The following is a 17,654-nucleotide window of genomic DNA, read 5'->3' as shown; positions in this document are numbered from 1 at the left end:
CATCTAATACAGGGGCCACAAGGCCACCATATCTGATCTAGATAACTGCTTTAATCTATGACACAAAAGCCTGGCTCCTAACGCCCATGTCTGAAATTTGTACTCCTTGAGCGTGGGAAGCATCTTTATTAAAACCTTTCATCATAGTATTCACTTCATTTGGGAAGAAGCAACTATCCCTGTGGGATTGGATTGGTCTTGACATTTTCAATGCTGCCCACTAACCAATGAAATAATGTGAAAGTTGGTGTAGAGATATTGGTCTGTTTTATGAGACAGGGCAATGTAAAGGTCACACATCTTCTGAAAAGGTGACTGGAAAATGGAGTAAACTTCTTATATGCAATTTAAGGTCTGCTGTGTTTGGAAGCTAATATGTGGTGTTCAGTATTGTCTTTAAATGAATAAAATAAACATGGTTATTTGAATTTGCTATTATTTAAATAAATACATGCAAAATAAATAAATAAAAACACAACTGTTCAAAAGTTTGGCATCTGGAAGATTTTTTTTTAATGTTTTTGAAGTCTCTTACGCTCAACCAGGGCTGCATTTGTTTTTTTGATCAAAAATACAGTAAAATAGTAATGTTGTGAACTATTTTTACAACTTAAAATAACTGTTTTCTATTATAAATTATTTTAAAACAGCCTTTTCCCATGATATAAAAAGCTGAATTTTCAGCAGTCATTACTCCACACGATCCTTTAGAAATCATTTTAATACACTGATTTGGTGTTCAAGAAAAAATTATTTTTATCTATGTTGGAAACAGCTGTTAAGCAGCTCAAGTATATATACTTTTTGTTTTTCAGGATTCTTTGATGAATAGAAAGTTCAAAAGAACAGCATTCTTTTTTCTTTTCTTTTTTTGCTACAGTGTGAAAGTCTTTACGGTCACTTTACTGTGTCCTAGCAAAATAAGTGTATTCATTTCTTTCAAAAACCTTACTGACCATAACCTTTTAATGGTTGTCTATGTTCATTATAATAAAAAAAATATAGTATTCAATGAAAGTATTATATTAATATTATTATTTCTTAAATGTTCTGTTCCTCACAAAAAGCTAACTTATGTCCCCTGAAGATGTGGAATATAGGACACGAGTTGTAGTGAGCACTTTTATGGGTGCTTCTCTGGAATAATGAATGCCATATGGGTTTGGAACGACATGAAGGTGAGTAAATGATGAAAAAAGGGAGATCCTTGAAAATTCTGTCATCATTTACTCGCCCTCAAGTTGTTCCAAACTTGTATGAATTTTGAAGAATGTCGGTAAAACAGGCCCCATTGACTTCATTGCATGGACAAAAAATACCATGGAAGTCAAATGTTTGGTTACCGACATTCTTCAAAATATCTTCTTTTGTGTTCAGCAGAAGTAAATGATGACAGTAAATGATTACTTTTTTGGGTGCTGCAACTATCCCTTTAATGCTTTTTGTGGTCCCACTTTATATTAAGTGGCCTTAACTACTATGTACTTACATCAAAAAATAAGTACAATGTACTTATTGGGTTCATATTGAATTGCAAAACATGTTTGCAGCTATTGAGGTGGGATACAGGTAAGGTTAGGGAAAGCTTTGGTGGTATGGGTAGGTTTAAGGGTAGGGCTAAGGTGTAAGGGATGGGTCAACAGTGTAATTATAAATGTTATTACAGAAATTAATTACAGATGTAATTACATGCAGGTGTTTTTAAAATAGAAGTACAATGTAAAACCATGTATGTACACAATAAGTGCATTGTATCAAATGATTAATTTAAATGTAAGTACATAGTAGTTAATGCCACTTAATATAAAGTGGGTCACTTTTTGTTCACTTTTGTGAAGCTGTCAATTACCAATAGGAAATGTGAAGAAATGAAATGTAATTTGAGCTGGGAGGTATGAGAAATTATGCAATTAAAAATAATTATCAAAATAATGAGCTTATTGGAAATGACTCCTTCAACAAAGACAGCATGACTATTTCATACAGAAAGATCCCTATCTTCCTTTCCTATCTACAAGAAACACAAAAAGTTTGGGGGAAGTTATCGGCTACAGTTGTCAATTACTGTTTTGAAACTTCAATAGCCAAGAGGAGAACTTTAGGACCAGCCTCAAGGGTACCGTAGTAATGTAGCAGTTCATTTTTCATGTGCCCTGGACAAAAGGAAGAGAATGAAGAAAGCACATTGTGTTTCCTTTTTCTATGGCTCAGTCCCAGGTTGCCCTCCTACTGAACTGGCTCATTGACTGGCCTGATGAAGAGTATTAGGCTATCTATTGCTTGGGCAAGGTCCTGCCTTCAGGTGCCTTAGGAGCTGCCAAAGTAAAAAGGCTTTTTAATTTGGTTTGTGTCTTTGGCTGGAGTCAGCCATACATCTCTTGGCCAGTGCTACTGTCTCACAGTGAGACCCATGTTCTTCAATTACACCCTCTGAGCAAAAAAACATTTGTTTATATGAAGCCAAACTGAGCTTAGAAACCTCTCAAGGCCTGTTATTGTGAATGCAGCTCCATCTGTTCCTGCATGAATGAGCATGTCAGTACTATTTGATAAATTTGCTTGCCTCAAAAAGAGTCAGGGCGAAGGGATGTCCCAGATGATCCATGGAGGACAGCAAAACTCTACGGTTGTCTCCATTCAGGTCCACGCTGGAAATCAGATGAAGCTTGGAATCGACCCAGTAGAGTCGTCTACTAGATAGATCTGGAAGATGAAAGAACTTTTATAAGTAGTGTATATGTAGCGCTTTAATAATACAACAAATGCTTTTAATTTAACATGAGTGGTCAAATGAAACAGAATAGTGGGTAGTATGTGAAGGGAAAGTTCATATTTCAGTTCATATTCTATTATTTTTCATATTTCAAGTAAAAATAAAGGCAGTTTAAATTAAATGAAAGGCACAGTTGAAAGCACAATCAATGTAAGAAAAGAAGAAAAAAAAAAAAACCACAATGCACTCCAAAATCTCACTGCTTTGCAAGGTTACTCGCTCTTTTCCCATTAAAAAAGTATTTTGTTTCAATACAGACATAGCAATTCTCAATTCAACCTTTTTTGTCAATAACTTTCTCTATCCATAACTGCTTTTTTAAATGGCTTTTATGTTAAGCGAGTCAGGAAAATGATGGCGATATTGACAGTGTTGCTTGAGCAATTCCATTTAGTTCTTCCCAAACTGACGGGTGATTTATGAGAAACAATGAAGGTGAATGATTCAAAGCCCTGTTGGCCACAGGAGGCTGCTCTTTATTATTAACACTCTTTCTTCTCCTGCCGTCTGCCTCTGTGTTTGTTTGGTCTTTCTCAATTCTAATGTTTTTCTCTTTCTGTTATTTTGGCTGATGTTTTGCAAAGATAGCTCTCTCATGTCTTGCTTTTTTGGTATGGTATGCTTTGTTTTGCTTTCTGCTGTTTCTCTTTTATGTTTTGTTGTGCTTTTTGCTATTCTCTAGTGTGTGTTTCTCTACTTTGACTATATTTGAAGATGTGAATACATTTGTTCTGAATGGAGAAACTGAATTGCAAAACTTTCAAAAGGTATTACCGAGCGCAATCCCATTGGGCCATTCAATCCTCTCTGAAACCAGAACCTGACGATCCACCCCGTTCATTCCGGCTTTCTCGATCTTGGCCTGCGTTCCCCAATCCGACCAGTACATGAACCTGGGGGGTCAAAACAAACAGAACGTTCACGATCAGAATTATGGCTAGGTCTAGACCAGTGGTTCTCAACCTTTGCGACTCCAAGGCCATCCATCATCGAAAACGATATGACTTCATGACTTCCATTTGTTTGTGATTTACTGGATAAGGATTAAGGATAGTTATTTATAAAAAGGCTTCATCTTGAGGCTCCCTTAGAAGTTTGCAAAATCTATTTTCCTCCACATTTTCAGAGCTAGTGGGAGAATCTGTGTAATTTAAACAGGGTAAAATGTGTAAAACAGTGGTTTACCATTCTTATTGGAAACAAAGTATTTCAAATTAGCCAAAAGACTAGGGGATATGTGAAATTTTGTGAATGACGGCTTTACAATTCTATAAAAAAACAGCACAGAAGTTTCCTGGGATGGAGCCACAAAAGATTTATGTTATCAAATACATGAGATACAGTTGAGTGGAAAATTAGGGAGCTCCGATGGCTCATCGTCTGTCAAAAATCCTCATTAAAAAGAGTCAGTATATAACTCCGTCCCTATAGGTGTGAAGTGGGCACTTTACCCACAGGCAACAATTAGTTAGTATGCTGACCAGCATGAACCCATTTGCATGTTTTTCATGCTCTTCTACTTCTGTAATACTGTGAAAAGAGCCCCAAGGGGAAAGATTCTTCATGATGAATGGCAGTAAAAGAAGAAACTATATATATACGAAGTGAAGGAACCTTTGGCAAAAATCTTGGTGTTGATCATGCACACACATCATACTGACATTATTCATGATAATTCAATGATTATTTAATGCAAGAGTGTTTGAAAGGACTGATGCCTGATGTCATTCACATTTTCGAATCTGCCGATTTTTACATTATAAACATTATATTGTTACCCTTGTCTTGGATCAACGGCGATGGCACGTGGTTCGCCAAGCTCTGTGTCGATCAACACCTTCCTCCTCTTGCCATCGGCAGTTGCGACAGAGATAGTTTTGTGTCCAGAGTCGGTCCAGTAGATGTTCTTATGGACCCAGTCCATTGCTAAGCCCTCTGGGGAATGTAGCGCAGTGTCTATGAGCGTGATCTGTTGAGAAGTATCGCTGGCTTTGTTGATATATGCGCTGAAGGGGAATAAACACACTGTTAATCTACATTCACAGCATTTTAAGCAGATGTTATGTATCTATCTATTCATAAACATTTACATCAAACACAAGGTATTCAATGCATCCAGCAGATTCATGGTGAATAAGCACACCACAAATAGCTGGCACTCACAGCTGTTGTTTGCGTACACATAAGCAGCAAAGTGAAGCAACATCTGCATGTTTCTCAAAGAACAATTATAGGACAAAATGGCTGACTCTTGTGATCTTTTTTGCTGTATATGAAAGCTACAGTGATTTAAAGTGAAGCAGATATGATTGCCATTTGAAGCATGGTGAAATCTGATGTCACTGTGACTGATCTTATGATTCAGCACTCATGAGAAAGCACCACATCACTTTGGTGTCACTTGGGTCATTTGATAAAAGGGATGGCATTTAAAAGCTCATACACATGTGTAAACAATAACTAGTGGGTAGTTACTGCCAATAGTGTAGTAGTTCCCTATCCCGTGTTTCCTATTTCTCCTTGCTATACTAACAAACAAGCATATTTTCATGAAAACACAATATGGAAATAAAAGCTAACATTTTGTCTGTAATCTTTTTATATACCCTACTGTTTGGGGCCAGTAACAAATACATATTGGAAAGGTCACACGTGACATAGGCCGAATTACTGATCCAGTGGTTACAAAGCGAACGTGCAAAAGTCAAATGCCCTTTACAAAAAAAGGTAAAACAATGATGTCAGACAATTTTGAAGTGGGAGGAGAAAATGAAATGAGTTTTTCGCCCTACCGCGGTACTTCCGCCTATGTTACACGTGACCTTTACAACGTGAGTATGTAATGCGTGCTGGATCACAGAGCTAGTGCAAGACGAGCATTCATGGTTAAAAAGTATATAATTTTTAATTTTTTTAGAAAATGGCCGATCGTTTCACTAGACAAGACCCTTATTCCTCGGATGGGATCGTGTAGAGCCCTTTGAAGCTGCACTTAAACTGCAATTTGGACCTTCAACCTGTTGTAGCCCAGTGAATTCCACTATATGGAGAAAAATCCTGGAATGTTTTCCTCAAAAACCCCAATTTCTTTTTGACGGAACAAAGAAAAACATAAACATCTTGGATGACATGGTGGTGAGTAAATTATCAAGAAATTTTAATTCTGAAGTGAACTTTAATTAACATAACAGATTATTAAAATGACTAAATCTAAAGCTTGTTCCAATCATATTTCCCCCATATTTTAACTAAAAGAATAATAATAATAATAATGATGATAATAATAATAAATCAAGTCAAGTCAAGATCTTTTTTATCTAGTTGTTTGTTTGTTGTATATCATTTTATCTTTCAGTCTCAGTAAATAATAAACTTAAAAATCCTGCCAACTCTTTTACTATGTTTGTATAAAATTGAAAATCGGGTACTGGTAGAAATTCCAGCATTAAAACTTTGTAGATTTGTGCAATAGAATATTTACAATCTTAAAACACATACTTCAAATCTACAGAATATTTACTTTTAATATCAAACTGGAAAAGGCACCCATTTCATACAATGACCCACCTTTCATTGGCAAAGAGGGGGTGGTGTGTATTATAACCTGGTAATTTTCCATTTGCAGTCACCTAGTGCCTTTAACAGATGCTGCTTCAACAGCCATCAAAATGGGCCCATCTCCCCTTATAAGACACAGGACTTTGAGACACTCTTTTCAAAGTGTATCTTAAGTGAATCACAAGGACAGGGGAAATAGCAGGCACGGAACATTTCTATTGCTTTCATTGGCTTGACTATGAGCTCTATTAATAGGAACAGATTCCCTACCCCCTTTCAAACAATGATGATTCATAAATGAGACAAAAGGAATAAAAAGTAAAGAGACAAAGTGTTCTGCACTTAAACAATAGTGACTAAATAAGATGAGATAATCAATATAATGTGACGTCAAATGCTCAATTGCAGGTTCTTAATTTTATATTCATTATAATAATAGTAAAAAGAGATCATTAAAAAAAGAATAGTACAGTCAGTTATGGACCAAATTCAATAGCAAAATTATTAAAAGTACTATAACACCATGTCCTTACTGAGCGCAACACAATAAATTACAGAGGAAATTTCAGTAAAAATAATGCTGTCACAATCACAGCCATTCACATTTTTGATTTGTAATATTTCACTGATTTAAATTAAATGTAGATGGGGCTACTCAGTACAACGCAACAAAAATAATAACCAAAATATTAACAAAATGTCCTGTCACTCATCACAACACTCAGTAACAATTTAAAGGGATAGTTCACCCAAAAATGAAAATTTGATGTTTATCTGCTTACCCCTAGCGCATCCAAGATGTAGGTGACTTTGTTTCTTCAGTAGAACACAAATGATGATTTTTAACTCCAACCGTTGCCGTCTGTCAATTGTATAATGCATGTCAATGGGAACTCTGTCTAAAAGAGTAAAAAAAAAAACATGCACAGACAAATCCAAATAAAACCCTGTGGCTGTCCTAAAACACAAAACGATCGGTTTGTGTGAGAAACCAAACAGTATTTATATCATTTTTTACCTCTAATACACCACTATGTCCAACTGCCTTGAGCATCCAGTGTGTGAGGTCTGAAAACGCGTTCTGATGCCGGAAGTAATAGATAACAGATGACAGAATTATGATGTTGTATGCTCGCAGTTTCTTTTGTGCTTTATATATAGTGAGTAATATACAGCGCAACATATTTGTGCTTTCATCCCTCGCGCATATGGTCAATGAGTGCGAGAGATCACTTCAGTTGTCAAAGTGCGTTTTCAGACCTCACACACTGGATGCTCAAGGCAGATGGACATAGTGGTGTATTACAGGTAAACATTATATAAATACTGTTCGGTTTTTTGCACAAACTGATCGTTTCGTGTCTTAGGACATCAATGTGTCATCACGAGCCGCAGGGTTTAATTTGGATTTGTCTTTGCATGTTTTTTTTTTACTCTTATAGACAAAGTTCCCATTGACATGCATTATACGGCTGACAGACGGCAACGGTTGGAGTTAAAAATCATCATTTGTGTTCTACTGAAGAAATAAAGTCACCTACATCTTGGATACCCTGGGGGTAAGAAGATAAACATCAAAAACACCGATTTTTGGGTGAACTATCCCTTTAAATTAAGTCAAACCATCGACCAAAGCGCAACCCACAGGGTGTATTGTGTTCATGAAAGGATAAAACAATGATGGTCTTGATCAACAAGAGCAACAATTTGCCTGTTTAATTAGCTGGGTTTAGGTTCCCTGTGACATCTTAATTACAGTAGGAGTCTTGCATCACATTAACCCAAAATGATGTTAATTGGAATTAATCAAAGCAATAAACACAACATTAACCTATCAACCTTGTTGCTGAATCATAAAAAGAGCCATTTTGAGCCCTCATGCAGGTGAACCATGACTCATTATTTAACAAAACAACTCTCTACTGACAACAGTGGTGAGCTCAATAACCACATCAACCCCCAAAATAGATGGATGCCGGTTTCAAGTAATATTTACTGTGGATTCCAACAATGGCCTTTAAAAAGGTATATGCCTCATTTGAGGTTTCAGCTGTCAGCTGACATCTACACTGTTGCATCTTCACTGTAACCACAAATTCATGCCACTCTCCACCAGGGACATAAATTAAACTCCCTGCAGACAAGCAGAAGTATTTCCATTCTTCTGAGTGCTCTTCTCAGGGTTTATAAAGTGATAATGAACTGTCTTACGCTGTCCTAACACAAGCCCTCCTGAGGGGAGAGGGGCTGAGTAATGGGACGCCTTATTGTGGGAGGTAAATTATGGGAAGCATATGGTGTGGCTAAAATGATTTAGAGATGGTCCTAGAGGCTGATGTGACTCAGGAAGTGAGGCGCAGACTAGAGCATGACAGGCCAGCATGCACACTGGGACAGAAAAGGACAAACGCTGGTCAAGTTTTTCAGCTGCTGTTGTAGCACAGGCAGGCTGTGTGACAAGCTGCTGTCCGACTGATAAGATGACTTTGTTAAAAGGTTGGTAGAGCTTATTCAAGTCCTCCCATAAGGAATTAGAATTTCCTTCCATCAGGACAAAAATGCCTGAGGAAAGTGTTTTGTTATGGAGTAAGAGGAGTGAGAAATGTCAGGAATACTGCAATACAGTATTATTGGAAAGTTAGAATATGATACAATATACATGACCATTCAAAAGTTTGAGGTCTGTAATATTTTTAAATGATTTTGAAAGAAGTCTCTTATGCTCAGCAAGGCTGCATTTATTTGATCAGTAAAAATATTATAAAATATTATCTTTATATAATATATACCTTACATTCCCCTTACACTGCGAGGAAACCCAAGAAAAAGTCTGCATGAAAATGAGCATAGAAGCAATTTCCTGCACATTTTTCAATCAATAATGCTGGTTGCTGGGAAAAAATCTCCAGAAAGTCTATGGCAGCTGTTCTCATGCATTTAAATATCAGCCAGCTGAGAGCAGGTTCTCAAAAGAGGGCTTCAACACTGCACCTTCTCCTCCTACCTGAGCACTGAACACTAATTGCAAATTATCCTTTTTAAATAAAGATTAAACAGCTGTCAAGTTAGAAGGAGGCAACATGATGTGCACTGTATATTGTTTAGGAATGTAATGTTGGGCATACCTGAAGATCTTGCGATGGTAGAGGTCACACCAGTACATCTTGTTAGTGGTAACATCCACATCTAGGGCCACAGCGTTCTTCAGGGTCGGCACTACCTGTGTATAGTCCTTCTTCACCAGGTCTATGCGGCGGATCTCATGCCGGTTAGTAAACATAAGGCATGGGCTTTTACCTATAAGGGGAACAGAAAATGCTTCATCAGCTCATTTGTTATCTTGGTATCATCCTAACAGATGATTGAGATGATAAACCAACCGATATTAGGTCATTTTGAGATAATCAACATCATCAACAACAACAAAAGAGACTTTTGCTTCTCAGAGAAAAAGACCTCAGAATTATCAAATGCATCTCCACCAGAGAAGAGATCATAAGTCGACTCGTCACACACTTAGATCAAATTCATGATACCAAATTCTGCAAAGCCAAGAGAATTTAATAGGAACCCAAACAAAATATAAAAAGTAGACCTGACCTGTTTGAAAATGTAAACTTTTAGTGTCTCTTCCTGACCTCTATATGTGTTATTTGCACTCATACTTTTTATTAATTAGAAACACACACTTGTGGACAGCAAAAATATAACCACACGACTGCACTGCACTTTACATTTTTATTGCTTATTTCATTTGCAGAGTAGACTTGCACTAAAATGTAAACCACAGCATTAGTTTACCCATGAATGATGTGTGTTAGTCTGCAGTGCACCTGCAGACCATGTGGTTCAGGTTTCTGGGTTATTGACATGTGGCCAAAGTGGTTACGAGTGTTATTAACTGCACTGTGGTGTGTATGCAGATATGAGCATGTGTGTACTGCTGGGCAGCTTAGTCACTGTGGTTTGGTGCTTAGTCATGCCAACACAGAATATCACTGACCCTATTAATTTATCCTCTATGTAGCAGCAAGGGCACTCTCCCTTTTTCTGAGTCACTGAGTCCTCTCCACCTCCCACCCACTTGATATGGGTGTAATTCATTTTCATTCTGTCACCTGTCTCAAAAGAGTTCCTGAGGAAAAATCTGTTCTCCTAAACCTCATTGTACCCTTCCTGTGCCCTCTATTATACTTTCATTCAGCTTTTCAACTCTAATAAGCACATCGCGTCCAGACATCTCACGATTAGTATTACTGTAGAGGATAAAATGCAGTTTTTCTCATGATTTGGGTTGTTCTCTCGCTCTCTTAAAGTGTGTTTACAGTGACAGTGAAAGCAACTAGTCTTTTAAGTTTTTTTTTTTAAATTCAAAGTTATTTAATTGAAATGCAAATGCTATTTTTTTAAATTAATGAAACACGCAACAACTATTAATGGTAGCTAAAGAGTTAAATTAAGAATATCTACATTCTTAAAAACAAAATGACCCCATAAATGTAACTTTAAAAGAAACAATATAATATAATATAATATAATATAGGATGCATTTATTTAACCAAAAATGCAGTAAAACAGTAATATTGTGAAAATTACATTTTGAAAAATGTTTGATTTTAATGTTTTTAAAATGAATTTATTCCTATGATGGCAAAGCTGAATTTTCAGCAGCCATTACTCCAGTCTACAGTATCACATGCTGCTTCAGAAATCATTCTAGTATGCTGATTTGGTGCTCAAGAAAAAAATATCAATATTGATACTTTTTTTTTTTTCAGGATACTTTGATGATTAGAAGTTCAAATAAACAGCATTTAGTAAATTAAAAATGTACACTTACTATACAATGACTGATTTCAACCACTTGCCGAATCATCTCAGTGGATTGGATAATATGCAAACATTAGATTTACACATATAACGTGCTTTTCTATCTCTGTTTAAAGCCTGAAAAGATTTTTCAGGTTTGGGATAGTCACAGAGACTTTTTTCAGAGACTATCATTCCTTTCAGCAAAATCTTCCTTCACAGGACTATATGATCCATGGATGCCTTACAGCCAAGTGTTACAGACAAAGGAAAGACAAAAAGAGTGTGAAAACAGGGAATAATGCAGGGTGAGAGAGAGAGAGAGAGAGAGAGAGAGAGAGAGAGAGAGAGAGAGAGAGAGAGAGAGAGAGCATAATCAGCAGCAGGTGCTGTGTGGTCAGAGTGCAGGAAAAGCGCTCAGGTTTTGCAGTGATGTAGGGTGGATGATGGAGCTGATGGATGAGACCTCATGTCTCTGTTATTCTCCTCCTCCCTCATTCCCTCAACACCCCTCACTCTTTCATACTTGATCTAGTCTGAGCCAAATACTGTTTTTTTCTGAGGTGCTGAGCAGTGCTTTTGACTTAAGACAGGTGGATGGAAAGCCCGTCCAGATTGCGTTGGAAAGAGAACAATTCCTGCTGCTCTTCAGAAAGCCATCTTGGACCACTGTATCGTCAGCAAATATGTTTTCAACAAGAGTCAGGATTCAATCATTTTTACCCATCTGCTGGAATTATCAATCATAGAAAGAAAGGGTGAATGAAAAAAGAAAGGGTGAATGAAAAAAGAAAGAGAAAGAGAGAGCAATGTCCCTTCCAGCTTTAGCTGAGCTTCATCACATTTACATAAAGCAGCATGCTGACCATCTTTGGTGTCATGACAACTGCTTTTGAGAAACTCAAAAATCAGCACTTTCACACATGGCCATACTGTATGTGCTATAAGCCTCTTCACTCTAAAGGTGATTCACTGCTGACTAAAGGGTTTTTCAAGCAAAAGGTCAACTCTTAAATTACCTTGATCCTGTATTACTAAGGACTTATAACAACTTATTCTAATACTTGAAACATGGTAAAGTGTTATGAATCAACTATGTTGTGAACTAACTACATAAATTTCAACATTTACCATTTTTATCTAATTCAATTATGTTATGAGCCACTAACGTTACCAAACAAAACTACAAAAATAATTGGCATATTTGAAATGTTACATAGAAGCGAACATGAAGAGGTGGTAACAAGCAGGGGGGAAAAAAAACCCATAAAATTCTTACTTTTTGTAATGTAAAATATAATCTATGCAAGCAAAAGGTTTTTTTGCATTATGCATATTGTTATTAATAATAATTTATTATTGTTATTATTAAAAATAAATATTCTCAATGTACACAGTTAATAATATTGTATAACAATATTTTTGCTCTGTACTGTGTTTATTATTTTGACAAAATGAAGAAAAAGAAATTAACATTCTAACATCAGTTAGTAGCAACTGGCTGAGGTTCTAAGCAAGGAGTTTCCTGTCATGCTAGTATAAATTATGATGGTAAATAAAAAAAAAATAAAAAATTATATATATATATATATATATATATAACATCAAAAACATTACAACTTAACCCTCAAAAACAACTGCCTTACAATAATCTATAGTAAGATGCTTTTCTCAAAGCCACAGTGGCATAAGAACAAGACAACGAATCTCTAGTTTATGCTTCACACTTATTGGGGATCCACCATCACCCTCTTATGATGTGCCATCGTATCATTCATGCTTTTGATGCACAGCTTGTCTCAGTCCTTCACACACACTGTGCTCTGTTTCCAACACATCATTAACTCTGGACCAGTCGCCGGGATCTTTGAGCCTCCCTCTCAATGTCCACTGCAATTCTCCATTGTGCTTCACTTTTGAAACCATTTCGTCCAATATTCCTCAGCTGCTTTCAATGGCAGCTCACAGAATAAATGCAAGGCACCAGTCCTGAAGACAATTTCCTCTATAAGCTGTTCCACACCGCAGACAGGCATCAACCTATTGGCTGACACCCAGTGTACAGAGCAGAGACAGCGTGACATAGTTTCCTCAAATTCTGGAGTCATATATAGGAAGTGGGGTGACGGAAAACAGGTGGGAGTGAAAGCATGAAAGATAATCAAAAGATCCATGTGTGGGTGTAACACCTTAAATAACAAGTAACAATGGAAAGCCATGGAGACAGATATGAAAAAGTGCCAGTCGTTTCCCATAACCCCCTCCATCATGTCACTTAGCTGAGTTTCACAATAAGGCTAAATTACATGGCTCAGATTTACTCTCAACAGGTGAGTGAGCTAACGCTCATAATGACAGTATGTGACAGGCCTATCACAGAGCTGGAAGCATACATACACACACACACATAAATATATACATATATATATATATAGGTGTGTCATGTGAAAAAGATATACATACAGTAATGTGAAAAACAAACCCTTTTGAATACTATGGTTATAAATATCAGAATAATAATAAAAAAATAATCTGGTCCTTGGCAGGTCTTAAAATGAGGTAAATACAACCTTAGATCAACAACATTACATGACATATTAAATTGTGTCATGGTTTATTCAACAAAAACTAGGCCAAAATGGATAAGCCATGTGTGACAAACTAAGGTAACCCTTACTGCTTCCATTGGAATGAAGAGGGTAAGTAGCAGTCAGGTACTGCTAATCAAATGCCTTTGATCATCGGCAACTCTATAAAAGCAGAAGTTTTGGCAGTTTGCTTGTCTGGAGCATTCAGGTGTGTGTTAACACAATAACACAAGTAATTGTTGCTGCCCATCAATCTAGGAAGAATTACAAGGCCACTTTCAAACAATTTGAAGTCCATCATTCTACAGTGAGGAAGAGTATTCACGAGTGGAAAACATTCAAGACAGTCGCCAATCTTCCCAGGAGTGGACGTCCCAGCAAGTTCACCCCCAATTTCAGACTATGCACTGCTCAGAGAAACTGCAAAAAACCCAAGAACTACAACTCAGACTTAACAGGCCTCAGTTAGCATGTTAAATGTTAAAGTTCATGACAGTACAATTAGAAAAAGACTGAACAAGTATGGCTTGTTTGGAAGGGTTGCCAAGAGAAAGCCTCTTCTCTCAAAAAAAAAAAGGAACATGGCAGCATGGCTTATGTTTGCAAAATTGCATCTGAACAAACCAGAAGACTTCTGGAACAATGTCCTTTGGACAAACAAGACCAAAGTGGAGATGTCTGGCCAAAATGCAGAGCGCCAAGTCAGGCAAAAACCAAACACAGCATATCAGCACAAACACCTCATACCAACTGTCAAGCACGGTGGTGGTGGAGGGGTGATGATTTGGGATTGCTTTGCAGCCACAGGACCTGGACACCTTGTAGTCATTGAGTCGACTATGAACTCCTCTGCATACCTAAGTATTCTAGATTCAAATATGAGGCCATCTGTCCGACAGCTAAAGCTTGGCCGAAATTGGGTCATGCAACAGGACAATGATCCCAAGCACACTAAGAAATCTACAACAAAATGGCTTTAAAAAAAAAAAAAAACGGAGTGGCCCAGTAAGTCTAGACCTCAACCAGATTGAAATTCTGTGGCAGGACCTTAAGAGAGCTGTGCATAAACAGATGCCCACAAACCTCAATGTGGGAAAACATTCCTCCACAACGATGTGAGAGACTGATAAATTCATATAGAAAATGATTACTTTGAGTTATTACTGCTAAAGATGGTTCTACACGCAATTAAATCATAGGGTGTATTTAGTTTGTCACACATGGCTTCTGCATTTTAGCTTTATTTTTGATAGATAAATAAATAATGACACAGTGTAATGTGAGTAGTTATGTTTAGGTATTGAGTAGCATTAAGGGATGTAGAATATGGTCATGCAGAAGAAGGCAATAATATCTGCTTTATGAGTACTAATAAACAGCCAATATCCTAGTAATATGCATGCTAACAAGAAACAAGTTAATAGTGAGAATTGGACCCTAAACTTTACCCATTATCCATATAAAACCGTCACTTAGAGACAAAGTATTATTAAATTTAAAAAAATGCTCCGGACAAACATATAATACTCAGACGGCATTTGGGACGCCATTAAAATAGACAATCCACTTGTTTCCGATGCTGGAATCCTTCTGAAGTCTGTACAGAGAATCAAACGAGATGTTTAAACTGGACGAGTCAAAGTGTATGTTCTTTCACTCTTCCATTTGTCCTGCTGTCGACAGACTCAAATGCGTGGAGTATGTCAGAAACTGAACGCACATCTTTATACTGTATCCAGTGTAGACTGCGTCAGTGATTATAATGGGTTCTATTTGCTTTTGACGCAATGTGATGCTCACGTCCAGCATAGGCAAATGACAGCTGTTAAGCAACTAAACGCCAGTGTGCGGGGCCTATCGTGCAATGATGTATAACTATTTGTCGCTGGTTACTCTTTTGTAGAATATACCGTGTAGAACATATGTAAGTAAATGATTCATAAATTCCAGAATAAATGACAATGTTTTGGTGAATTATCATTTGGTGGTGTGGCTCATATGTACACAAATAATGAGTGACTGCTGCAAATTCATTGAATTTGCATTTCATTTATAACATTTGTCTCCTCAAATCTAAACAAACTGAATATGTTAATTCAGATGTAACAGAATATTAAATTAAAAAACTGTGCATAGTATCGAGTGATGATTCTAATTTCTTCAGTATCACATATGAAAGGCACTGTCTGTTTTGTTCTGTTTGCTTTTGGCTGCAGTTGAAAGAATAAAAAACCTGAATGTGAAGTCTGTGAAATTGGTCTGGTCATGTTTTGTTTTACTAACAGGGTCACTGAATGCACTCTGCACTCTCTATTCATATCACAAGTCATTATAGCTCATATTGGCACCCAAAGGTCATATTTGCAGCTACTATTGTGTCTAAAAAATGGCTGTCATGCCCAGAAAACTAAAGTCTGGGAACATGGCGCATAAAAGTGCACCTCCCTCTTATCTTTAATGCGCCTCCGCCTGATATGTTTATGAAAGGCAGCAGGCAGTTAGGAAAATAGAAAGAGAAGAAAAAAAAAAAGAAAAAAAAAAGATACCTGTGGCAAAAACATCAAGCTATTAAAATTATTTAATAGGTTTTCTAGGCACACCAAAAAGGATGAAAAAAAAAAAAGAGCATGAAGTGTGATTTAAAACACACAGATCACCGAAGCATTTTAAAAGAGAATTTAATATGGCTGAAAAATAAAAATCTGCATCTGCAGTCTTGAACACAATAATTCCACTTCATATCATGGAACAAGCGAAGTCTAAATCAATCGTAAAAAGGAACAAAAACTCACACACACATTACAGCTAAAAATCTTCGTAAACGTATATAACTGACCTGAACACATTAATAACAGAATGCAATTTTTGAAGAGTGAAATCACTTCACAAAGTTTTCAGTGTGCTGTTTAGCTCGAGGGAATGGTTTTGTACAGCAGCTTTACACATTGCATTTAATGACAGTGTTCCTCCAGCTGTCATCCAGCCTATTGGGAGCGCTGGAAATGCACTGAAGTTTTACACAGGCTGGTCAGGCAAAAGAAAGACAATAAAGAAGAGCTTCAGTAGGTTCACAAAAACCTAACGATTACAAAGCATGCAGCCGCATAATACTGAAGAAAAATTCTATGTGAGATAACTTGTTAAATAATGCGATATTTGATATGTGATACGATAACACTTTAAGTGTGTAAAATAAATTTAAATTATCAACTGAAAATGATATAACCAACATACATGTTTCACATTGTTTTTGTTAGAAGAAAGCATCCCTACAACTTCTGATAGTGAGCAGCAGTGTTTTACTGTAGCATTACATAAAAAAGTGTCATTTTAATGTCAGAATATTGCACAGAAATTCAATAATCAAATGTAAAAATAAAACACAGCTTAGGCTTCTGTCACAGACACGTCAGGCTCCACCTCCCGTCAGTATCCACGAACCCAATCACCAGAGTTCTGATCGTCAACACCTGCACATCATCAGTCTCTCAATCACCAGGACTATTTAACCCACACTCACACACACACCAGTTGTCCGGTCTCGTTTGTTGTACAGACTCATGTATGCGAACCTCAAGGACTCTCCCAGCAACTTACCTGCTACTTACCTGCTACCAGCGATCCCTATCGCCCCGTTGTCTCCAGTCCTCCTCCTGTGTTCCTCCTTCCGTGTGTGTGAGTGTTCCTCGTCCACCATACTCCATCTCCTCGACTACCAACTCCATCTGCAATTACAAGGAAAGTATCATATCTCTACCTTCTCATTGAAAACCCTCCATCTTCCATTTACTCACCTGCTCATTGCTGATTCTCTAATAAACCACTATACCTGCTTTTACTTCTGTCTCCGTGCCGTCTGTATCATAACAGAAGACCGGACCAGTTAACACGGCTAGAGATCTGCATGAGCCAGCCAGATCCATTCC

The 17,654-nt window shown here is 37.1% G+C and overlaps 1 protein-coding gene across 5 annotated transcripts in view; it reads right to left on the bottom strand.

Moving 5' to 3' along the window:
- The window catches only part of lrp8 (low density lipoprotein receptor-related protein 8, apolipoprotein e receptor), a 180,199-nt gene that overhangs the window by 18,847 nt on the left and 143,698 nt on the right, over window positions 1-17,654 (bottom strand). For all 5 annotated transcript variants that reach the window (XM_067374730.1, XM_067374733.1, XM_067374731.1 and 2 more), the window contains exons 10-13: window positions 9,457-9,628; window positions 4,552-4,779; window positions 3,548-3,666; window positions 2,564-2,703 (exon numbers count right to left, since the gene is read on the bottom strand). In XM_067374730.1, the coding sequence (XP_067230831.1) occupies window positions 2,564-2,703; window positions 3,548-3,666; window positions 4,552-4,779; window positions 9,457-9,628 (659 nt within the window). The remainder of the gene's footprint in view (window positions 1-2,563; window positions 2,704-3,547; window positions 3,667-4,551; window positions 4,780-9,456; window positions 9,629-17,654) is intronic.

Source organism: Chanodichthys erythropterus, chromosome 21, assembly GCF_024489055.1.
Source record: "Chanodichthys erythropterus isolate Z2021 chromosome 21, ASM2448905v1, whole genome shotgun sequence".
In the NCBI taxonomy this organism is placed as follows: Eukaryota; Metazoa; Chordata; class Actinopteri; order Cypriniformes; family Xenocyprididae; genus Chanodichthys; species Chanodichthys erythropterus.
The sequence above is the reverse complement of the archived record's forward strand: the minus strand, read 5'-3'. Positions and strand labels throughout refer to the sequence as shown.